This window comes from Homalodisca vitripennis, chromosome X (assembly GCF_021130785.1).
Source record: "Homalodisca vitripennis isolate AUS2020 chromosome X, UT_GWSS_2.1, whole genome shotgun sequence".
NCBI lineage: Eukaryota > Metazoa > Arthropoda > Insecta > Hemiptera > Cicadellidae > Homalodisca > Homalodisca vitripennis.
In genome coordinates, this window is record NC_060215.1 from 70384980 (window position 1) to 70411508 (window position 26529).

At 32.4% G+C, this 26529-nt stretch overlaps 1 protein-coding gene across 1 annotated transcript in view; it reads left to right on the forward strand.

The window, feature by feature from the left end:
- LOC124369164 (pyrethroid hydrolase Ces2e) overlaps window positions 1-26206 on the forward strand; it is a 36592-nt gene extending 10386 nt beyond the window's left edge. Inside the window, exons 2-3 of the mRNA XM_046826958.1 lie at window positions 19664-19773; window positions 24694-26206. Coding sequence (XP_046682914.1) covers window positions 19664-19773; window positions 24694-26007 — 1424 coding nt within the window. The 3' untranslated portion in view covers window positions 26008-26206. The remainder of the gene's footprint in view (window positions 1-19663; window positions 19774-24693) is intronic.
- The last annotated feature ends 323 nt before the right edge of the window (window positions 26207-26529 follow it).

Below are 26529 nucleotides of genomic sequence, written 5' to 3' on the forward strand. Positions count from 1 at the left end.
ACGGAATAATGCAGGATATGAAATTAAAAAGGTTTAGATTATGTTATGTGGTTTTAATTGCTACTAATTAAGTTTCATTCAACTAAACATACTCGTGCAGTAAATAATCTAAAGTTTCCTAGACGCGGAAATGAAAAAGTCTAAATAGTGTGCTTGAAAAAGATGAAGTTAAGCTTACAGTTAAAAATTGTAAATGAAAACGTATATTTTGGAATTCACTTCCATACGGACATAAAGTTACAAAATGATTATCATTGGCCAATCGGTTAAAGGTGATTGTATTAAATTGTAATTAATTAATAAGTATTGTTTACATAATATTAATAGTATAGTTTTAATTTAGGATTTTTAATATGGTACTCACTATTCTGTAGTATTAAGATAACTGAGCAATATTTAGAATAGAATAATGAAAATAATGTGTTAAGACATTAAAGACAGCTGTGAGATATAATGGGGCTGGACTTATTGGAAGTACACCTATTTAACAATAACTTACTTCGAGACACAACATAGGTAAATTTAATATAAAACTGTGAAGGATAAACATTAATACTGCTAGCAGATGTCTAAATAATAAGGGACATCCTTACCTGAATATAGGGTGGTATGTAATATTAAATTCGTTGCAATTGTCTTTTAGGTATACATGCACATGTTAAAATAAAAGTTGCACTGAAAAAATATTTAATAAAACAAACCTCTATGGAAGCACATTTTATACATATTAAATAGATAAAAAAATACAAAGGAACGTAATACATAAAATATAAAGTATATTATTAAAATAACCTTACTTCATTTTCATAAATAATAAAAAGTTGTGGTGGATTAGATTACATAAAAACATTGGTATTCACTCAGATATATTCAATATACATTCTATAATTATAACTAAATGGATACGGTCATAATTATGTACTCATATACTTTTCAATTGAAGAGATTTACAAAAATGTCATAACTTGGTTTAAGTATTAAAATGTGTTTTATAAAGGTTAAATATACGATTTTCACTTGATCATTGGAAACTACACAAAATTTGAGGTGTTGTTTCCCACAGAATGTTCTAAAGAGGATTGGTAGCTTGGCTGTATGAAAATTAACTGTCATATTATTTTGTCAACACAGCTCATCTCCGACTCTTTCAAACAGAAAAACAAAACCATCACTAGTATTTTTTATTCTTACGTATTTTCTTATTCGGCCGTTATTTTGTTGTTGTTGTGTAGTCTATTAATGGGTTACTCCGGATTAAAAATGTTATCTTGTTAATCATTTGTAGCATGATATTCACATTTATATTTTTATACTTTTTGGTTAGTGTAGGAGTTTCCAATAAAGATAACACCTTCCTACTTACTTAATAACCACTTACACTACATAATTGAAATTATGCTTATATGCTGTATCTATCAAGTTGGCATTGTAATACAATAAATGCAATGTCTCTCTCCATTTAAAAGAGAGGGACATTGAAATGATTTAAATTTAAACATTAAATAATGCAATTTTAACGAAAAATACAAACCATTAAGTTTTGTTGCAATCTTTAGCATTATAAATTCCAAAAATGACTTATTCAAAACAATCGAAGGATGACTAAAGGAGTAGTGCTATAGCTCTCTGATTAATGTTGCTAAACATTTTTATGACAGAAGGAATTTATTAACTAATACAAACTAAATAAAGAATTAATATAATGTTTTAACGGATTGGCCAATTTCTATTTTGACAATCTGTCCGTTCTCATGGGCCACTTGCCTGTGAGAATTCTTATCAAGCTGTTTAAAGAGGAAAGTTCGTACAGTACAAAGTCGATAAGTATTGTCATAAAGAGAACTGGTCAGAGACAGGATTTGAATCTACGCTAATTTAATTCAGATTTAAAGTCCCACGCCATAGACGATGAGGCTATCAGTTCTCTCATAGGAAAAAAAACAAAACAAAAAAGAAACAGAAACAAAAATATATTAAAGAATTCTGAAATAATTTCCAAATTTTAATCTGATATCATATGTGTACATAGAAATATATATTTTCTTGGTAGGATTTTTTAAAGAATTTTGGAACCAAATTGTATGTGACCAATGTCTCATATTAAAGTCCGGATTTAAAACACTTACCTCTCTTTTACTGACAATAAAAATCTAATACCGTAACGTCTTCCTATGAATTGTTATGCCTTTCTTTTATTCGTTTGAAACTCGAGAATATATAAACTAGTTAAAGGATGAGAAGGAGCTTAATAATGAGGTAATGCAATGGCAATGGCGTGTCTGACAAATCCTCGGCGTTCCTCGGGTGAAATCGTTTAACTTCGTGTAAGATTTGAATTGCTAATACTTATTCTTTTACACGTTCCGAGGTTTAAAACATTTAAAACAACGCTATTATATTGAGGTATTTTCCAGGTAATATCACGCCAAGCGTTCCACCAAAGTTGTGCTCGACAACGAACTGCTTACAAAAACTAATTGTATAAATTAGCTTACTAACCTACAGACACGAGTCATACAGTAATACTTCTAGCTGGCTGGTAAATAACGTGGTAATTTAACTTAAATAAACTGTAAGCTACATTCGTACTTCAAAATAATAACAAGATAGGTACCCCATACCATGTTTCGCGAAGAGTCTACATTCAGGATTTGAAGTGAAATCTCACTTCATTCTTGAGATGTTCTGACAGACAGGCAATCATAAGTAAAGAAATGTTCAAATCCCCCGGCGAGAATTAGAAATTATTCCAGCCTATCAAGTGATATAATCGACTATCATCTAATCCCATGGATTGACATGTATAATCATAGAACTCATTTTGAATATGTAGCAATGAAGTTTCATGCAAAATTGTAAGTCTAGCAATGAAATATTTCTTGAGATATCTTGTGGATATTTATGCTACATGTTTTACTGTGCCACATGTTTCATATGGTTATACTCAGTGTGTTTACAATATTATTTATTCTGCGATTTTTTCTTTGCCGCAATTGTTACTTGTATGATCACTGTAATATGAATGTTCGCTAATGCTCTGCCAAATCCCATGGAGTGTCCTATACCATCATTAATCTCGATATTGCCCGTATATGAATGTAGCGTCATGCAAGATTTGAAGCTTGTAGGCCAGTTCGTTTTCTAGATATCGTACGGACAGACATATATTCATAAATGAAGTAATTCCAGCCCCTCGAGAGATTATTCCAGCCATTTGGTACCGTTCAGTTAATAATTAATGAAATATAAAGAATTAATTAACTAGCATGTGACTGGACGTGTTCGCTGTTTGTACTTAGGTCACAAAAGACACGGTTGACATCTCAGCTACCATTGTGGCTTAAAATTTTACTGCACTTATATAAAAATACTATTATTATTAGTAAAATGATATATGAAACCAGTGCGTGTTTCAGGGTTCTACGATGAAGGGTCTTTTCTGAAATGTACTTATCGGCTGCAGCTAGCATGTTGTTGCTCGTTATTACTTTATTTCCTACCACATGTAACACGGCAATAACAAATTAATAATGTTCTTTGTTATTCTAGGCAGTAAAACTGTCATTTCTTTAGTAATTAAAATTAAATTATCTTGTAGCTTAAATCTGGCAGAAGTATTTTTTACGTTAAGGTGTTCAAAAACTCTGGAAGGATGTAACTTGTGTGTGACTCTTTAAGTAAACATGAAATGTTTTAGTAGCTTGTGTATGTTAGTTTAACAACTATAATACAAAACTAATCAACTAAATAAAACACAAATTACTATTACTTAAAACTTATGTTACTTAAAACAGGAGGTGGGCCCGATTACAAAAGAGTTTACAGATTTGTAGTCCACAATATTTCTGACTTGCTGTTCGCGGATAACAGTTATTTCATACGATTCTATAAGGCATAAGATGATTACAAAATTGGTAATCGGATTGAGTCGATGTGCTCGAAATGTAACGCGCATGTTTGGAGCACCTTACTGGTACCTAGAAGAGACCTAATCCGTAATGGCACATATGGGTGTTAGTGTTATCACTTGCAATTATCAAGGCTGATAACCATATCAATCCTGTCATGAGGAAGTCTTTCTCAAGAATCTGCTCTAGTATTACGACATTAGATTCTGAGGGGAGAAATAAAATCTTGAAAGCAGCAAATCTCCAATTTGATAATTATTTTGTTCTTGTTCTTGGTGTCAGGGAAATGGTTTAATCCTGATAATTCCTCCGTCCGCTTTCAGATACCGATGGGTCAGACTTAATACAATACTCAACACCATTACCATATTATCTGAAGTGGTGCTGAAATACACTCCTAAAATATTCCGTTCCACATACATGAGCTGTCATATTTTAAACCCGATATTGAACATATTGTTATGGTTCTCTTAAGTATCGGAGTCTTAGCCCAGGCGTTTGTCGTCTATGTACCACCACATTAAACTTCGGTTTAGTGTTTTATGCGATGTTTATTGATAAACTCTTGCAGTTAAATGCATTGCTTGGATTGGTGATATCAATATACCAGTAAAGATATTTCATACGGCTTTTTACATGTTTTAATATAGTTCAGCACATAATTTAGCCGATCAGCGTAACAACCACCTCAGCAGCACAATTAATTAAGTCATTGCTGATAAGAAGACACAAATAGACGATGCTGGTGTGGTCGATGCTCCCAGTATTTTGGATTACTGATCATAAACTTGAGATCATTTAAGGCAAAAGTGAGGAAATTCAGATTTTAAAGTTTTATATAGGCAGTCAAACCTCTTAAAATGGTCAGTAAGACTCCTAAAAGACCACAAGAAGTAATGTAACGTTAATAGTCACATTGATCTACTCGTTACTACCAACATTAAACAATTTCAAATAAGTTTTTCTCAGTAGTAATGAAAAGAGTCATTGAAAGAAGACTTCATGGAAGAACATGAATTTTTGGTTGTCTACGTTAAAGTGTGAATTGAAGAACACCTAGTAAAATACTATAAGTAATAATGATTGGTTAACATGTAAGGAGTTATAACACATTAATGTTATAATAAGTAGAGCTTAGACTTCTTGAGAATTTTGAAAGTGCTTAAGGCAAGGAGATATTAGGACAAAAATAAATGTGATAGATATTTTGGTTTAAAAAGTAAAAGAATAAATCATAGTTTTAAAATAGGTTCTTTTATACGGAAGATAAGAAATTAAACATATTGCTTTATTAAATAAACTTATCGACCTTCAGGCCACTTCGAATCTTGCTAAGGCAAAGAACAATTAACTATGAAAAATCGGCTATAAGTGCCATAGTCTTAAGGATAGTGGTTATCGATGGAGTATTTAAACTCTATAAGCCTTATCCTTATCATTTGGTGGTAGAGTAATACATAGTAACATGCCTAATTAGTTTAAGAAATTGTAAGGATCCAAAATCCAAGATATTCACGCCTTGCCGAAATTAAATTAAGTAATCTTCCAGAATAGGTGACTTTTAAGTAAATACCTATTTTTCAACCATATAGAAGGTTAAAGCTTTCATAGTTAAATGAATTTTACATATTGGTTGGATTATAAAGCATGTAGGAAATAATAAAATATATCCGAATTGCAGTGTGGTTGCAGAAAGCACCACAATACCTGCAATATCTGTGCCTTAATGAATGTACGTTGCTATTGACTAATATTTGAGATTATAGTTAGAAGCGAGAATAGCTCCACTATTTACGCTCAGCTATTCTCACGCCTTTAATTAAATTAGCCACTGTAAGCAGCATTAAATGCAAAGTTTCTTATTCTGAATATTTTATTAACTGAATTATAGTGTCGAAAGAGCTGAACTATTCGTCCAAGAACTTATCTTGTGTAATAGGATTCCACAAACATGACACTCGCATAACCACGAGCTTCACCTACAACAGGTTTTGATTACTTCGGGTAACAGTTGTACCTCATTTTAAAAATAAATGTTTTGAAACCCTTATCATAAAAAATATAATTAATTCGATTGTCATGTGGATTCGATGTTTTAAAACATTATCAAATGCAATTTATGTGTTTTCTATGTACGATATTTATGGGGAATTATTTATGCAGTAACTATGTTATATTTTCGGGGTGTTTTATATTTAATTTATAATGGTTTGTGAACGTTACATAGTTTTTAAAAACTTCATGTAGAATAAGTTTCTTATGTTGTATGTACCGTAAGCTGAAAGAGTAAAAGATGAAAATCGCAACCAATATAGAGTAAGTTATTTTAATTTATAATCTTAAAATAATAAATTTGATTTCACGTTTTAGCTGAAATGTTTCGGAAAGTTTATAAATTTAGTTCAGTGGATAATTATGAGGTATCATAATATTTTCACTCTTAGTCTAAGTAAAATGGGCACAGACATTAGAGTGGAGAACCGTGCAAGTTAAAATTACTGTATGTGTGTTACATTTAAAATTATTGAAAGGTGAGGACTGAGATACACTTGTTGGCCTTGTCCGAAACCCTTTTAGATTCTTACTTTGCTTCAAACCGGGTCAGGTAAGAAATCCAAAGCGATTTTTTATCGATTTTCTAGAGTATTTTGTGAAACAGAATTGGATTGAAGTATTCAAACCGAAAGTGAAGAGTAATACATAAATTATGAGAACTTACCTCGCTATAAAAGTTAAATATTTGACTAATATAATATAACACTTTAGGAACTGTAAATTTATCAATAACTATACATTTACGATATATATTAAATGGGTTTATTGGACTTTGTATCATAAACTGTTGCAAATATTTTAAATTTAAGTCACTTAATAGTTTTACAAATAACATATTTAATCTATTGATGATTTGTTACAAGTATTATCTAGTAAAGTAATTCACTTTCGTTTCTCTTTTTTTTAAAAAAAAAGAGAGTCCTAAAGACGAATTCGTTTGTTTTTTTACTCTATGTGGCACGTTAAATTTCCGTTTCTTAAAATTTAATTGATTCGATATTTGAGATAGAGTTTACTCAAACATAGTTGTAACTAAAATTGTAATAAACCTAAATGGTTGTTATCATAAGTACATGAGTACCGTAATTTTGCTTATTGTCTAACCATGTAAATAATGCTGGTTACTTAAATTTATTATTTCGAAGACTTATGATATCTGGCTCGAACATAGTTTAATCTACAAATAATATAGACGATACTACAAAAACTATAAAAGATTCAAAATTTTCCTAATTCTAAGAAAAAAAGGTTTCAAACAGGGTTTTCAAATCTTATTCTTCATATCACATTTCTTGGCAATAAAAATCTTTTTGATGTTTAAAAAACTACTCGCTTTTGAAAAATGAAGAAGTTGTCAAGGGTTTAAATTTATATTTTTTGACAGCAATCTCTGGGATGTGACACACAATCCTAAAGCTGTGCATTGAGATATCTGGACGATATTAGTCAACGCTGGTGAGCGATCCAGAAATAGCTGGGGAACGATTCAGTTAACGCTGGGCGACGATCTGGTAAACGCTACACAGTCTCACCTAAAAATCCGGCATTTTGTGGAAAAGTGAAAGTCCATTACACACTCTTCCATGTTAGGCTAACTGTGTTCTCCACTTTCCATAGCGTAATATGCATACATTATTTTTGTCGGTGTCCCTTCCCCACCCTGCTAACCTTATCAGTATTAACCGTTAAAGAGAAGGTATGTGTCTCAGTTCATACTGTTTTTTGCACAACTATCTTTACTTCCTTCTCAGACCTGTAGTTGTAATAACATCAATATTTAAAAGATGAGACCTTCAACTTCAATGTTAAATATATCCAGGTATATTATTCAATTTTTCTACTTTTATATAAAGAAAACGTTGATGTAAAAAGAACTCTTCATTGAAAACCTTCTTACGAAAATCAAAGACTTTTAGTTGTGAATTGAGGCGATTTGAGTTGTGATCTTAATGTCAATTTAAACTTCATATATTGCGCTAATGGTAAAAAAATATCTGGCCTATATTTTTCCCCTTTTTACGAGACTTGAAAATATTCTTGTTTTACGATTTAAATTGAACGTGTTTCTATTTTTGCTTTAATGGCAGGACAGTATACGATAACAACCTTATTAATGAAAAGAAGGCCTCTTCCATTCTGTGGTTGCTAAATAATAAATATATAAAGGTATATGTATTAGTATGTAGACGTATGCAGGGTGGCCATAAGTCTTGTTCCCTCCTCTTAACTTTTGAATAGGTTCAGATAAGAACGTTTACTTCAGTGACACTTTATAGAATCTAAACTTATGATTTTTGGTGGATAGATTAACACTGTTCTCAAAATATGGGTTGGAGGTGGGTCAAATATTTTTTAATAGTAAACCCCTTAATTATGATATCTCATTTTAAAGGTTTTAATGAGGAAGGGAAAACAACACAATAGAACTTAGTTTGAAACCACGCAAAATAAAGTAACAGGTAGCTATTTTTTTAATACATTACAAATCGTATTTTAAAAATAGAATTATTATTATTAGTTAGCGTACACCATTTAACACACATTAACGCTTTAATTCTCTTCACAAGGTGTTAAAAAGGATATAGAAAATACAATAGTCGAGTCAAGCAAATTACGCATACAGATGTATAGTTAAAAAAGTTCATTATATGTAATATATATAGTTTTTATTTATTAAACAGATGAATCATCTGTAATACGTGTACTACATTCCCGTAAACGCCGATGTACAATCCAATCCAATAAATAAAACTTACTTTATGATTGATCAGTAGCAGCGTTTCGATCAGCAACGGTAATCAAGAGTTCAGGTGATGTATCGCAGTGGAGGGGTGGTGGAGGGTGGGGGAGGGTGGGGGAGCAATTGAATGTTGGTCTATTGCCAGAGGATTCACTTTTGTACCACTGTGGCTCGAGCTCAAATGCTGGACACGCGGTAAAATATCCTCTACCTAACATTATCCATGACAGAGCTACGTATTTAAATCCAAAGTTAGCCGTAATTTCTCATTGTTATATCCTCGGTTTCATACGAAAGTGATACATTTACATATAATACATAGATTAACAAAGATAATGCTATATTAACTTACATAAATTCAATCGTGACTTTAAATGAGATAAAATATTTGTGAGGAAAAAACAAATAGATTGTAAAGATTACGAAATCTTAGTCATTCCAGACAGATTATGTATGGAGGCAATACATATTTTTTAAAGTAAGGTTATATAGTTCTTATAATGATATACGTTATTATAATAACCTTTTTTATTCTGCTATGTGGTCTCCATATTGATCTTGAACTTTTTTTCCTATTTACAAGGTTTTTTGGCATGAGGGTAGCCCTATATCAAGTACTAATAGCAAACATAAAATAGCAAAAAGTTCATGCGTATATAAATCCCATTTCACTTTGAATTTGTTTAGTGTCTCTCTGGTTATATTTTTATTATTTCGAAAATCACATCTCAAAAATGGTCGAAGCGAATAAACTTGTTTGGCATTCGTGTTAAACAAAACAAAAGGAAATGTTGACAAGTTACATAAATAATATCACTATCAATTTAAAGCTATGGAATTTAAAAGGTTTAGTTTAGTGTCACAAAAACCGATAACCGTGTTCTTTTATTTGGAAATTATATGTGTGTAAATATATTTGTGAATTACATACAAAATAAATGACCTACGGTTATTTTAGTTGCTGGTGTTTTATTTGGTTTTTCTTAAATGTGTTTTATTACGAGTGGTGGGTGATATTTTATAATTATTGGTCTTCAAATGCATTTTTTAACCAAAAAGAAAAAGATCTATTAACAAGAAAATTTATTTGAAATGTTTATATTAAAAATTAAACTTTCAAATGATGCTGAATTCATCCTCTTTCAACGTTGCACGCTGTAATAAATATTTAAAATTATAAACTGCCATGCAAAAGAAAGAAGAAAAATATTTATGGGCTGTATTGTCTTTCTTTGTTGCAAATTGCGCAAGCAAACCCTGACGTTTGTTTGATATGTGCTGTGTTTAATGTGAAGAAATTTGAATTGTTAAGGTTGAAGCAGTTAATGTGCACAATCAGCAGGTTATGTTTCCGGAGAAGGGGCGCAGCGGAAGTCTACAACACCTGTCAGCTGGGGCTGCGTGACAGTGCCGCCAAAATTCCGTGTTGTTGTGGCATAAAAAGGCCAGCATATAATAATTACCCGGCCTTGCGCACGATTGTCAAAACCCACGCGATTCAAGACGTCTTGCCGGAGTCGGCTTATCGCCGTGCCATCTTAATGAGCGCTCTTATACTTGATGTGAATTGTGAGAGGTAGCCGTGACCTTCTGCGGTCATTGCCTATAGCACGTGTACAGTGAACAATGGTGTATTGTATTCTTTGTTGTTAACACTACACATTTAGGATATTATAGTGCACGCAACCAATAATGTTTTTACTTTTCACACAAGATCTGAATAAATAATATGTAGTATCATTAATTGGCTGAGCTTCAGCGAAGCCTACAACTCAGTGGTGCTGACAACAGCGAGTGCTGGCTCTCTGTATTTAAAGACCTCCCTTAGGCCGTTTAATGTTTGGAGAAAAATGGTTTAGAAGTCAAAATGAAATTATTGTTGCTCTTCAAATAATTCTACTCTCTTGATGAGTTTTCCGGCTCTTTAGGTGGAAACAGGAAGGGACTCGACTTTCGATATAGTACCGTCATTATGCCTAGAGTTTTATTTTAAATAGTATTTCATTAATTTTAAATCCAATGACGCAATCTATCCAACTACCCTGGTGAAAGGACGTTGGAAAATTTTCAAATCTGTCTGTCTGTTAGCACGATATCTCAATCAACTGACCTATAGACTTGAAATTTGCATGAAGCTTCATTTTGGGTGTATATATATATATATATATATATATATATTACTATATATAGATAATCTATATATAGTAATAGTTATAGTCATTGTCAAGCTCTCTATTGCATAGACATGGGTTACATGCTTCAATTACCGTATATTAACATTTTGCATACAAACTCAACGAAGCCTGTTACAACACGTGGTGTAGTGTACTTCTACTTTGTTAAATATAAAGTTTGATTTAAAAATACATATTTTATATAATTTATATAATATTGTATATGTCATGTATTCACAGAATATATAGTATAATATCTCTTAGAACACACTACACTATATGATTTTATGCGAATACTGGTACAACCTCATAACGTTTAAAAATTAATATAAATATAATAATAATAATATGTTAATAAAAAACAAATCCATAAGTAATGGTTTAATGAGTGGAGATAAGTATAATGAAACAGTTCTAAATTAGGGCTAGGTTTGAAGTATATAGTTGCTATTCTGAAAATGAAATTTTAGAAACGTTTTTAAATATACAAAAAAGTGGTTTTAAACTATCCTTCGTACTTGCCGATCACTTCTTACCGAGTTTTAAATTTTAACAGTACACTTATCTGCCAAATCTTACTTAATTATCTGAAAATATATCACAAAATAACGAGAAAATGTTTTTACGTAGGAGTGAAAATGGTTGGAAGAACTATAGTTGGATATCAAACCGATAAAGCGGTTTGGGCTATAGTGTGAATATACATGGGTGCTGAAAAGTCCCGGGACGGTCTAATAACTTTTGAACTAATTACAATATAAGAACCAAAATTTACATCAAGCTTTTGCTCATATAAAACTATTATTTTATGTATTTCACCATGATATCCTGCTTATGGGGGACGTCCCGCTAGGGGTTGGTGAAAATCCTTAAATAGAAGCATAGGTCGAGTCGTACATCAAATTAAAGCTCTTTTAATTAGAAACATTTTGGCGAAAATCTGACGTAAAACAGTTAACGCATTGCAAAATGGCGGACACTCAAAGATTATAAAATACAGAATTTTTCAAATGCAAACATTCTGGTTGTTAGAGAAAACTGAGACACTTAATCTTTTATTTTACTTCTTTTACTTCAAATCACTTACCAAAACAGTTATAACAAATGTTCAAAGTGTTTGCCTTCAGTTTGCTGACAATATCCCAATCGATTGTTGAACGCTGATATCGCATTGTTTAAAGCTTGGACAGGAACACCCTGAGCTTCTCTTACAATACGGTTTCTCAACTCATCCAAATTTTGAGGTTTTGTTTTGAACGCTTTTTCTTTGAGGTAGCCCCAAAAGAAGTAGTCTAAAGGGGACAAATCTGGAGAACGGGCAGGCCATTCTATTGTTCCCCTTCTACCAATCCACTTATGTGGAAAGACATTGTCTAATAAATGTCTTACATGTACGCCATAATGTGGAGGGGCTCCATCTTGCTGAAACCAGATATTTTCATTAAACAGATGCCTTACCTCATCACATGATCTAATACGGTCACCAAACCCGCGCATCATTAATAAAGTTATTCTTTCTCTCTCGGAAAGCGCCGTAGCAAAATAAACTAGCGCTACTGAAACTACTTGCAAAATTAGGGCTTGAAGACTTCTAAGTGACTGAGTTGATAAAACAACTGTATCTGTCAGCTGGCAATTTCATTGTTGTCTTTTTGGTCTTGTTTGCTCCAGCTGATTACCTTCCAGATAAGGAAGGTAATAACCTTACCTGCTGATAAGGAATTTCCAGATAAACAATGCGATATCAGCGTTCTACAATCGATTCGGATATTGTCAGCAAACTGAAGGCAAACACTTTGAACATTTGTTATAACTGTTTTGGTAAGTGATTTGAAGTAAAAGAAGTAAAATAAAAGATTAAGTGTCTCAGTTTTCTCTAACAACCAGAATGTTTGCATTTGAAAAATTCTGTATTTTATAATCTTTGAGTGCCCGCCATTTTGTAATGCGTTAAACTGTTTTACGTCAGATTTTCGCCAACATGTTTCTAATTAAAAGAGCTTTAATTTGATGTACGACTCGACCTATGCTTCTATTTAAGAATTTTCACCAACCCCTAGCGGGACGTCCCCCATAAGCAGGATATCATGGTGAAATACATAAAATAATAGTTTTATATGAGCAAAAGCTTGATGTAAATTTTGGTTCTTATATTGTAATTAGTTCAAAAGTTATTAGACCGTCCCGGGACTTTCAGCACCCCTGTATAGATAATCTATGCACGAAACAAACTGTGTTCAATATTGATTTCAATAATTCATTAATTTACATTAAGTTATTGTATTAGTAGAAATCATTTCCAGCAGCCTGAAAAGTGCAAAACTAAAAAGTTTAAATTGCGCTCCACGATATAAATTAAATATGCATTCTGTAGCAATGCAACATTATATTGTATCTGTTATAATTACATTTCTACTAATATGGTAGTATTTTAAATACAGAGTGCATCTGACTGTACCTACAGATCTTCCACCGAAAATTCTTAAACCACTTCTCATTTAGATTAGCATGTTTCAAAAACACAGTTAACGTCTTTGATATTAAAACAAATAGTTACGTAACGTATTGTCCTTTTTACTGCAATATTTAATGTTTTTGATGTTGTTGAGTTTATGATTGTTATCCTAGGATACAATTCAGAGATGGGGAATTATAAGCTATATGTCATGAACATGGCAAAAAATTTGGTTTTTTGGTCTTAAATACACACCCGGAAATGAAATGAAATGAAATGAAATGAAAAATGACTTTATTAGAGGCGAAGTTAGGACTATAAAGTCCTCTCTACACTTAACCTCATAAAAAGTGAATAAAAACCAAAACTCATAAAAAGGAAGGTATAAAAAGTGAATATTTGACCTTTCTTAAGTTTCCAAACTAAAAAACTTCTGTTCATATGAAGTGAATTATTTGTTAAAAAATGTTTATTGCTAAAACAATTTAACTTTAGGTAGCCTAGATTTCTAATGATGCGTTTCTTTAGTTAAACCCGTTGCAACTTTATATGAAATTGTATATTTGATATGAAGATTTATTATTTATTTAGAAAAATGAACGTAAAAGAACCTTGTAATTTAGGAAAAACGGAAAGTATAAATTTGCTTTATATTATTTTCATAGAAACTGCCTGGTACGTTGTAGTGAAATCACTTGTTCTTTGACATGAAACTTTCTTTTCTTAAATGCATTAGTTATAATACACGTAAAAACAAAAATGAATAGATTAAGCAATAACGTTATAAAATAACAACAGTTCATTTTCAAGTACAGTAAACAATCACTGTGTTGTTAACGCTCACTATCACTGAGAACAAGGAAAGTAAATATACAGCTTTGAACTGAAATATGTAATATAAAAATAAACAATGAGCATATGGCTATGTAAATCACACTATATACTCGTATTTATTATGTACACCGATATGATTGAAAAAATAGTGCACTGAAACACAATTACGTAAACTTTTCCCTTGTACAAAGATGTCTTGTTTCAACATTTAACCTCTTAAAAAATACAAATACATAATCCAATAAAACGTGTATAGTAACATTTGAATTTAAATAGAATTCATATTCAATAATCATGTTTATCTTTTTTTAAAAGGAGATTGTAACCTAAAGAACAAAGAGTAAAACTGCAAATTGAGAGAAAACGTCTTTTATGAATCTACCCTATTAAAAGTTTTATTTTAACATTTGTAATAATTGGAGTTTATATATCGTTATTCCAAGTATTTTTGCATTAGATATCAAATATAAGTATGTACGTATTCTGTTACAAATTCAATTTTCATGTTTTGAGGTATTTGTTGGATGGTAAAAGTGTTTTATTGAATGATGATTATACTATTACATTAAAATCTACAAAAAGTATTCTTAGATAACACGCCTTACATTTTACTAGTAAGTATAAATCTTTATTAGGAATCATAAAACTTACCCCGAGAACTTTTAAAATGAATATTGACGTAATTCATTTAAAATATATCAACTAAATAAATTAAAATGGGATGAATTTTTTTAGGAAATTAACTTATGGCATAATAACATTTAGTCATATTGTGAATTATTATGCCCTTAATACTTCTACATGTTTTAAACAGATCGGTAAAGTTATTATTACAAACTTTTGATTAATAATAAAATTATTTATCTATAAATAATTCTGTTTGTATAATTATTGAAATAAAACATAATTGAATAGTAGTGTTTCTAACAAACAAGATATTAGATTTTAAATTTAAATTTCAATCCGATATTAGATAAAAAATCCCGTTTTTGATTGTTGGAACTCTACCACAGTTTATAATTAACCAGTTATAATATCGGTAATTAACACGAATACCGTATTTTAAATACTGAATAATATAAATTTGGTTGGATTTATGATAAATATTTTTTATTTCAACTCTCTTGAAAACAGTATGTTGTCTCTTCGTAATAGAACTCCAGATCTCCCTAGTCATATTTTTGATCAACTATTACTAACTTTAAAGTGAGTCTGAGTTACAAAAAGAATGTTAAGTTTGTAATTCTTATTCAATATTCGAAAAGATTAATTAACCTTATGCTACGTGTGTAATATTGTAAAAAAGATACCTGATTAGCATTTTGAATCAATGTGAAATCTTAAAACTATTGTTCTGCAATACTGTGGCAACAACATTAAATTGGCGAGGGATGACGTAAGTGCAATAGCTACCAAACCGCCTTGTCTATTCTGCATTTCGCAAAGCACATGTTTGCAATATAAACAAAACATTAATCTTTATCATTAGTTAATATTAAGCTCTGCCCGTAAGGGTTGAAATATGTTTACAATTTACATTTTTCCAAAGATCTAAATGTATAATTAGATTTTATATTAAGCGCGTTATATGTTATTGATTTGTAAACAGTTTGATACTTTGGAAGCAAAGTGATGTAATTAGTAGGATCGTATGGATTGAGCGATGAGGAAGACTCGAATTGAAAAGAGTGACCTTATTTTAAATACTCAATGCTCACCAGTGCGGAATGAGATTCTGTACTCCACACTCCTAGATCATTTTTAACGAAGCAGTCGAACATTGATTTACTTTATAAGTTTTAGAGGTGGCCGTGGTCGTGATTCGCTTAAATAAAACTATTTGGCCGATTTATATTTCAATTTTATTTTTAACTTATACACTAAGTTATTGGATATATCATTCCTAATTCATTGTGGAATTAATCCTTAACCCAAGGTAGATTTATGTAAACAATGACATATAATTATCCAACAGTTATCCTTCTACAGTTATCCGTACTTTTGAGAAAAATACAAACATGATTAATAGCTGTTAAATTGTAAAAAAATGAAAGTGAATTGCTTCAGTTTTTCTGAAATCAGTTTTGATTTTTATTGTGTCTTACTTAAGTAAATTGTTGTAGTCTTTCTGAACAAAATCTCCAGAAAAAACATTGACGGGCCTTTGTGGGTGAAAGCAATTGCTGTGTCATCACCATATCTTCATTACTCTATCCTCATTTTGCGAGGCCATTCAATGGAATATAGAACAAAATATGATCTACAATACCTTGGGAACGCCTTGGTTTGATAATTTGTTGTAATAACATCAATTGACAAATTTTCCATAACAATTTTTTTTGTTAGTTTTGAAATTTTTGTAGCTGATAAAAAATTTAATAAGTTACCCTATACAATACAGAGTTAAGATTACGAATAAAAATACAATAATTTTATTTTATTTTTATTTTTTCTGTCAAAACCATAACGATTTTCTTGTTTATATCGATATGTTTGCTATATTAGTTATATTTATTATACAGGTTTATAGAACTTTCATCAAGTATAGCTTTTATATCAAGTTGATTTATTTCACTCCTTGCATAAACAAATTTTAACTTTGTTTATCTGAAGTTTTAATATTTTTTCATACTCTTAAGCTGTTATCAAGAAAAATATATTCTTAAAACCAAAAGATCAAGAATGAAGTATCTAAAAAAAATTTTAAATTTAAGTTTTTCAATGAGCTTCCACATTTTTGTCCGTTTAAAATAAAAGAAAAAGACAAAATTAAATTTGTTTCTTAAAACCAATTCATTAACTACTTAAGAAAAAAATTGCTTGTAAAAATAGAAATATAAGATAACAGCCACAATAAATAAATATTTATACTATTGATTAGTAGGTTTATTAACAAACAATGAGTTCGAAAAATAAAATTTACACTTAGCCAGCCACTTTCAGCTAAAATGGTTTTTATTTAACATATATATAACCAATTTTTAATGTATGAAGATAGTTTGACTGTTTGAAGATTTGAATTGTAGAATACATATTTTAACTTTGTGGTCATATATACCAGGGTCTATAACTTCCACCTTTAGGTCGTAGCCTAGGTTGGCCCAGCCACATTCAATGAACAGGTATTTGTAGTTCTGACAAGACGTATTTTTATCGACTGATATCAACTGAAAGTTTGTCCAGCAATTATTTGAATATTTAATATAGACAAGAAGTTGTAGAATTCCACTTCTCCGACAGAGAATTTGAAGTTGGTCTATGTATTATACAACTAAGGACTAGACTTGTGTACAACAGCTTCAAGTGTGCACTCTCTTAGGAATGTTATTGTAGGTCAAATCACTACGTAGTGACAAAGGTGATTGTGAATGGTGCATACAATTTTGTTATGCTAAGATGATGTAGTTGTAGGCAGAACATTAATATTAATGTACGCTCACGAAGGTTTTTAGTTTGCTACTTGGGTTTTCCTAGTCCCTGCTCGGCCAGTATTACAATGTCAGACTGTTCTGTTCGCATAAGTTCTATAATATAATGGGATGGAGTTAGCATTAAAATTCCCATATGTACTAATATTGTGTGCATTTTCAGTTACTGAATCTGAGCCCTTCAGATTTCCCCTTTGGTGGAGTAACTGCAGTGGTAGGCACGGTATTTACTGACCACCACCATAAGCTTATGCTTTCTGAAAATGTCAGTAATCAATAATAATCAATAATCATATTTTTATAGCTTTAAAAAATATACATTGCATTAGCAAACGTCATTTCATTTCATAACTAAACCTTGTTTCAAGAAAATAACGATAATTAATTGGAGACTAATAATTCTCCTCTCGTTCCCTACTACCAAAACTTATTCATACCTCACTCATGCATACACTAAATTACATTCGTAACCATTCATTCATGAATTATTACGTATTAAATATCATCTTGAACTGTTAAAGTATCGGTTTGGTAAAACGATAAATCATTGTACCAGTTGTGCGGCAAGGCGTTACATAAACTCTTCCACGTAGTAAAACATCTCAGACACTGAAGTGTCTTTTAATCGACATTTGAGCTGCTTTTGTTCGTCTAACTTTTTAATGCTCCCAGGAAGACAATTGATTAGTCTGACACCAGCTTGTGATGGTTGAGTTGATTAAATACTCATGCTCTACAATTTTGTACTCTGAAGCTGTTCCTTCTTCTAGTACCATAACCATGGACGTCATTGTTCTGCATAAATTCAGATTGGGATGCCTACGAAGTTACAAAGAATATAAGGTCAACCAACCAAGTTCCCTGAAATCAAATCGCCATAACTCTCTTGGTTTTAATTTAAAAAATATTCTGATGGTTTTTTTATGTAGCTTAAAAACTCTGTTAAATATCATTAAAGCACATCACTCTACTAACTATAATCTCCAGTGAAAATTGGTCAGAAATGGCTGTGTTTGTCATAGACACTAGAGCAATAGAAATATTTCTATTATAATTATCAATGGCTGTTCTCGATTAGGGGTCACCCTACAGTCTCTTTAATGTAGAGGTTTTCATATGTCTCATCTCTACAGTTTAGAGTTTAAGGCGACTTTTCGGAAGTGGTTATTGAGGTTGTAAGGTAGTAACGCTGTTTTTTGTTGAAAATGGCAACTGAGTCTGTCCTGCTGACTGTAGCAGGTCGTAGATATGTTTAGGGGCCTAAAGAGAGATAGTGAAAACATTTTATTAGGTTTTACATTTTTTTTTACTGCCCTCGTCTGCCAAAATTAGATTTCTAACATGGGTCTTGGTCAAAATATGATGATCATCTTTCGTTCCTGTTGGTTTGACTGGCTCAAGGTGTCATTGTAGTTTCTGTTTGTCTGAGTACTAGTCCGTTAGTGATCGTACAGTTTTTTGCTACAGATTTAACAGGCTTTGAAAGTTATCTTGATGTGTCTGGAAAAAAAAGGTGGTATTGTAGTTTCAGTAGTGTCTCAATAGATCCCTTTGCTATAAGCCTAGTTTTACATTCTCATTTACTCTATTTCAGCAAGCTGGCGTTTGTTGCTCGCAATGGACGGCTACAATAAATTTTATGTTTGTAGCAAGATTATCTACCGATTTGCTATCATTTTCTGGATTATATTTGATCAAATAAAGTTTGTTTTAATTATTTGGCCAGATAAACAGTGAATTCAAAAGTATAGGATGTACCCCTAGTATGTCCAATATGCAATCATTGTCTACTAATTTTATGTGTTGTGGCTACTATTTATTTTAACATTGCGAGTCCTAGTTTTTTAGCTTCTTGTTTTCCTTACCTTAGAACTGAATGAAGTCAGTAGGGAACTTTACTCGCTATCACTCTCAACTACTTCACCAGTATAATACAAAATGAATTTGGAGATCGTCTTGACCACATTGAAATCAGTTCCGATCTTCATTTCTCCCGTTATAAAAACATTTAATTATAGTTTCCATAGAGTTCAATGAAAAAAACTTATCTTTATTTTGATTTGTTTTAGGAAATCCACCGAATGAGGGCTGGCCCATTCTGCTTTGGTTTCACTCGGGCGACTTTAAGGTGGGAGCTCCACACATCTGGGACTTCTCCGTCTTTGCTGTCAAGCAAAAGGTCATTCAGGCTATGTATTTCATAGTTCTAAGATTAAATCTGCTTTTATGTTTACGTTTTAATCTTATATGGCGTGTCAGCTTTACACACACACACACACACACACACACACACACACACACACACACACACACACACACACACACACACACACACACACACACACACACACACACACACACACACACACACACACACACACACACACACACACACACACACACACACACACACACACACACACACACACACACACACACACACACACACACACACACACACACACACACACACACACACACACACACCACACTGTTTGTTTATACTTTTCTAGTTTACAATATTCGTTTAAAAATATATGTTAAATGAAATCTAATTAAAATCGTTACAGTATTCTTTAAAACAAGTGTAAAGACTCAAGATCAAAATCTGAAATATAACAGGACGTTGGATGTAGATTATATAATGTCATATAATATTCGCCAAACTCATGGCTCTGAAAAAATAAATAAGATCATTGAACTTTTGTAACGAACAGTCGTTTGAAATTTTGAAATTATACTTTAGTTCTTTATAGCTTGGATAAATTATTAGAATGGAAAAATATCCTGTTATAATATTGCCTCCCATTTATATAGCAACATTAAGGTAGGATTTAGAAAAAACACGATTATAAAAAATATCAGATAATTTTGAAAAACTAGTGTAATGTATTCCGAAATAAAGATTATTTTAACAAACAATTTTGAATTTTAAAACAATAACAGTACTGCAGTTTTGCTCACCTATCTATTGTATTCATCTCTTCCCACAGTCATATACAGTGCAGTTCCAAGAAATAGTTAAAAGACGTTAAAGAGTTAACTGTATATGTAAGTGCATATTGTCCCTGATGCTTATGGCATTAAACAGTTGATGATTTGATATTTAATTGTTTCCCAGAACTTGTGCATATATAAACAAGATTCTAATATAAAAAAATATTAAGCAATTTATTGTTTACCTAAAGTATAGTAGTTTTTCTTTGTTTTTATTAAATTTATCTTTAAATCAGTTTCTTCAAATGTTTGAAAACCGGTAAAATACAACTTATAAACTTATATATTATAGTGTTCGCACAAATATACAGTTAGTGTTATTAATTTTAGGATTTATGACCAAAATAAAATCAATAATAATTTATTAGTGTCGAATTTGTACATAACCTACTTGTCACAACAAATTTCATTGATCACGTTTTCTTCTACTTCGACTTTGACAATAGCAATGAATAGTTAAAAAAAATAATCATCAGATTTTCATGTTTACCAAATAAAAGATTAGTTTTCAGGTGTTAAAGTCTAATATTATAGGAAGAAGTAAAGAGAAACATTAATGTTCCATAATATGATATCCATTGTATATTACTTTAAATTAATTCTTTGTATTTTGTTAAAAACATAAACACATGAAGTGAAAGAAGTTAATCATATTTTATTTATTTATCACTATTTTTAAGTACATAATTAACATTTTAAGTTTCTGATTGTAAGTTCCTCTTTTTTATCATTCTGTTGTGGACACTGATATTGTTCAATACCACTCACTGAACTGTGGCCCACTACCTCTTCCATAGGTACTTTGTAAAAAGTACTCCAACATCAAGAGTAAGGGCCTAACAATCCAGCAGTTAGCTCTTGACTCACTCTCAAAGTAAAAATAAAGGTCAAGTGTTTAGCCACTTTTAAGTTTACTTAGCACGAATTTAAAATAATTTCAAGAAATAAATATTGTTTCCAACTGAGTAGTAGGTAACTTAAAGTAATTTACATACGCAAGATATTGATTCACTTTTTTCTTTTTGGACAGTGATATGAGTTTTTTAACTTAATAAAGGAGGAATAGTTTTTAAACTTATACTTAATTTTTGTGTGTGTAAAACTTTTACCAACATAAATTGGAATAAGAGTTACTAACGATATAAACAGGAAAAGAGAAGGTTGATTAAAATTTTCCGGTATCCACCATACTTTCTCTTGTTTATTTTATTCGACTCCCGCGCGTGTGAGAGGTGGATGATCTATATGAACCCGCACAACCCCTGTAGCTCTGGTAGCCTCTTAACTCCTCTTACCTATTGTTCATATGGCTCTCTCGGAGAACACACTATCAGTGATTATCTGTAGTAGCCAAAATATCAACTACACACTACCAAGAACTGTGCGTGTTTAAACGACCATATTTCGCCAAGTATGACCATATTCCATGATATTTTGTCATAAATTCATATATGACGATGGTATAATAATGAATATACTACTTAGGTATAAAGTACAAGTACTTTATTGGTATCGAGATTGTAATTCTAAAATAGCATTTTAGAGCCAGCATTAATGCTTAGTTATATAGATGATTGGGCACATTCGCAGTATGCTAGTATCACAGGAATTCAATTTAACCACGTAACTGCCCATGACGAGTCCTCCTCCAGTATTGACAAACTACGTTTGAACTACAGTCAATCAACTCCAGAAAAAGCCGGAGGAATCAAGTGACATTCAGAATCAAGACGATTGATATAAACACAACGAGTTTAGTGGTGTATCATTAAGTTACAGTCTCTTAAACATGAATGTATTTTTGTTGGAGGGGCTTGAATCGTCCTGCTCCGAGATTCCAAACGAAGCAGAATCCACAAAGGTAGTTGAGCTGTGTCATTTGAAATCTCCCTAATATCGAGATCGCCTGTCGAACTGTAAGTACTGAAGTACTAATTCTTCCGCCAGGCCCTAGAAATTACCTTTTCGGCCAACTATTAACCGTATATCGCTGTAATCTAAATGTTAACTGTCAGAGAATAACTTTGCAGTCTTCAATTACCCGAAGGTGAATACCGAAATAAAAGAAAAAAATACAAATGAGAAAATAATAGTAATAGACGATAATAATAGAACATGAAAGAATTGTATGAGCACTGATATCATCGATACCCTGGCGGGGAAGGGGGGAGGTGTCCGTTTTAATTTATCAAACTCTTACACATGGCATCAGTGGACGCACTGCAGGACCCCTTAATGTTCACGCAACTCTTAATCATTTTGTTACATATAACCTCATATATATGTATTAACCTCATATAACCTCATATTCATATAGCCTCGGAGAACCCTAGTGGTGATTTTCTGTATAGAGCTAAAACGTGACAACCAAAGTTGAGAAGATCCTATTCGAAAACAGAGAAAAAATTCCAAAGTTGGGAAGTAAACAATCTGTTACTTTCATTAGGTAACAAGGTGTGACGCAATAGTTGCCTGAGGCATGTGCTGTACAATTTCTACATATTTGATTTTCCCAGCTGTGTGCAAATCTGCAAAGTCCATAAAGTACAGGTCATAACTTATATGCGACCAGGAATAACATTCTGGGCGTCACTATAATCTCTGAGCTCGAGTTTTTTCCGATCATGTAACGTTCAACGTTCCGTTGCTAGGATATGATGATCTCTATAGATTTAAACATTTTCTGTCACAACCTTTTGGCCTAAAGCTGGATCTCATACAGTCTTCGGTATTATCCATAATTTTACTGTTATCTGGCTTACGGAAACATCATTTCAATGGAGAACACAGCAAGGATATAAAATGTGTAGAATTCGGGATTATGTTTCGTGTTGTGCCAGAAGCGATTTGGCCATGTGCCCCAATGTAGGGACAAGTGTATCTGATGGAAATAATTTGCAGCGTGATAGTGAGCTCCATGATTCACAAAGCTATGATGCTCGGGGAGCCGTGGTAACTGTGCGAGAAGCTGCTGTACCGAGCGCAGCACCCGCCATCTAAAGCAGTTTTTCTTCTTAGAGTGAGGCAGAAAGTGGGTAAGGGAATATTTTCGTACCATGGACTAAATATGTATGATGATTTATCAGAATCCTACAGAAATGTTGTCTCTATCCATACTTTTGACAACAAATTGAAAAATATTTGTATATGGTATTTTTGTAAATTAGTCATTACAAATACAATTATTACTGATATTTTGTGTATGTATAGATGTATGAGTTAGATACGTGAATACCAGCACATACCTAGAAATGTAGATGTCATCTTCTGCTCGTATTCTGGTAGTGAGAAAGTTAATTAGAACAAACTAAACATCATCTCTACTTGAAAACATCGTTCACTCATTTGGAAGCGACAATAAAATTACTAGCTGGTTCTCAATCGAAAAGCAAACATCGTGTAGCATTTCCCTCAAAACAAAATCTATAACGAATCAAATGGTAATGATTCATCCTGGGCCAATCTACATATATTCAACATTTTGCATTCAGTGTAGAACGTCCCTCATACATTCCCTTCGGACACTATGAAACAACGCGGCATTCATAATTCTTCAATAATCTTATTGATGGAAAAATTACTTTTACGTTCTAATGCCTTAACGAAATCCAACAAAGTACCATTCTTCCGAGAACAAAGCATTTTTAAGATTTCAACATTGCTATATATTTTTTTGTTTGACTACCGATCTATGTTAGGAATGCAATAAACAATAAAACGAGAATACTCGGTACTGTATGAGATAAACATTTATAACAGTTCAGGCCATTGCAATATTCTAATGTGTACCATTTATTCTCTAAGCGTAATGTTCCTTTGCTTATTTTGTCCAAACTAACAATATTAAGGAGAGCCATATATTAGTTTTCATATTTTGGTTGTTTATTACACTGACTGTTTTAATTTTACATGTAAGACGATTTCTGTAAATTATTTCTATTCATTTAGAAAATGGAGTGGTATTTTAGTTACTAATATAATATTTTTAATGTCTAAAGGGCATTGTAACATTGCGATTTCCAAACCAGGGGCAAATTGAGCGGCAAAAGTATCATATTATTTACGTTTAGAGATATATTAATACATTTCTTATGTTGTTTAGGTTATAGTAGTGACACCTGCGTACCGGCTGAACGTTTTTGGATTCTTTACAACATTGGACGGAATGGCCCCGGGAAACTCTGGATTGTTGGACCAGGTGGCGGCGCTTGACTGGGTACAGCAACAGATCCGAGACTTCGGCGGAAACCCCGACAAGGTGGTAATAGGCGGGCACGGCGCTGGAGCTGTCAGTGTGGGGCTGCACTTGGTGTCACCACTGTCTCAGGGCAAGTTTTCGGCTGCTCTGCAGATGAGTGGAGGGCCTCTCATGACTTCCGCTATCAAATCACATCAGCGTGGTATAGTCGCCGACATCGGAGACAACTTTGGCTGTGACGAATTGCTCATTTGTCTGCGAAAAATAAGTCCCCTCATTCTACTAATTCAAACGGGAACCGCGGCAGATTGGGGTCCAGTCGTGGATGGACTCTACGTGAACAACACTGCAGAAGCTTTTCTGCCCGCGCATCCACTCGTCCTCTTCATGGAGCAGCGATTCACCAAGGTACCACTCATGGCCGGTTACACGGACATGGAAGACGCACTGGAGTTCAGTAAACACGACTCTCCTGACAGCAACGACTTTGACAAGGAATCTTTCAACACACTTATCGGAGATAGCGCTCTGGACGGAGTATCCGAACCTGAGGACAACGAGACCTGCTATTTAGATAAAACTTTCATCAGAGACTCTGTATCTTTTTTCTATAATTCAGATCCGAATAACTTGGATGACGTTTTACTAAAACAAAAATATATGTACTACATGACAGAAAAGAAGTACGGTGCTAGTATATTCAATCAGTCATTTTACATGAGTAACTTTAAACAGATTTTTCTGTATCGTTTTGACTACAGATTGAAGACTATGGGGGTCTTGGATCTGCAGGATTGGATGACTTCACCTCAGTTCGGAGAAATTCCTTTCGTGTTCGGTATGCCCTACTGGACTTCGGTCTCTTCTCCGATCATCTGGAACAGTGCGGATAAAAAAGTAGCAGATTCCGTTATGGGGTTTTGGGGGAATTTCACCAAGTCTTTTAACCCCGCTCAACACGGACGCAATATCAAGTGGGAGCCTTATAACCCGGACATGCCCAGTGTGATGATACTGGACAAGGTATTCAACATGAGTGACCCGGCCACCATCAACTATAAGGCGCTCACATTCTGGAATGAATATTTCCCCAAGGTGGTGAGAATAGCCACCCAGTGCTGTAATATGACGAACCAGAGCTACAAGATTGACAGAACTCTCACTTACAGGCTATTTTCTGTCTACACATTTTATACTCTGTTGGCGATATTTTTGTAACATGCTTGGCCAATATTGTACATAGAGAGTGCTTTGTTGTGTTCTAAAACAATCGGCAATGTTCTGAAATATGTAAAACAGTCTCACCTGAGAAGTTGTTCTAGTCATATGTGGAAACATGTACATATTTTTCTATAGTCAGGATGTATGTGATATCTCTGTATATATGTAAGTATTGAATAAATCATTTTTTACTATAAATAAATACATTTATTTCTCTGAATAATGTGTACCCAAGAATCAATAATTTGTTCTGAAATACTTTTAAGCAAAAATAGGGATACAAATCATTATTTTTTCCAGTGTTTTAATAAAGATCTTGAATTAATGAGCTGGATATTCAAATGACAGTGGGATGAGATTATAGAGAGTTCCGCAACTTTAAAAAAATCCCTTTACACAATTTTTTGATTATTTTAACTGCACTTAATTATCCAGTTTAAAAAACAATTATATATTTGGGTTAAATAGACAGGCGAATACTTTTTCAAATCACATTAAAATTGTTTATTCATTTACAGT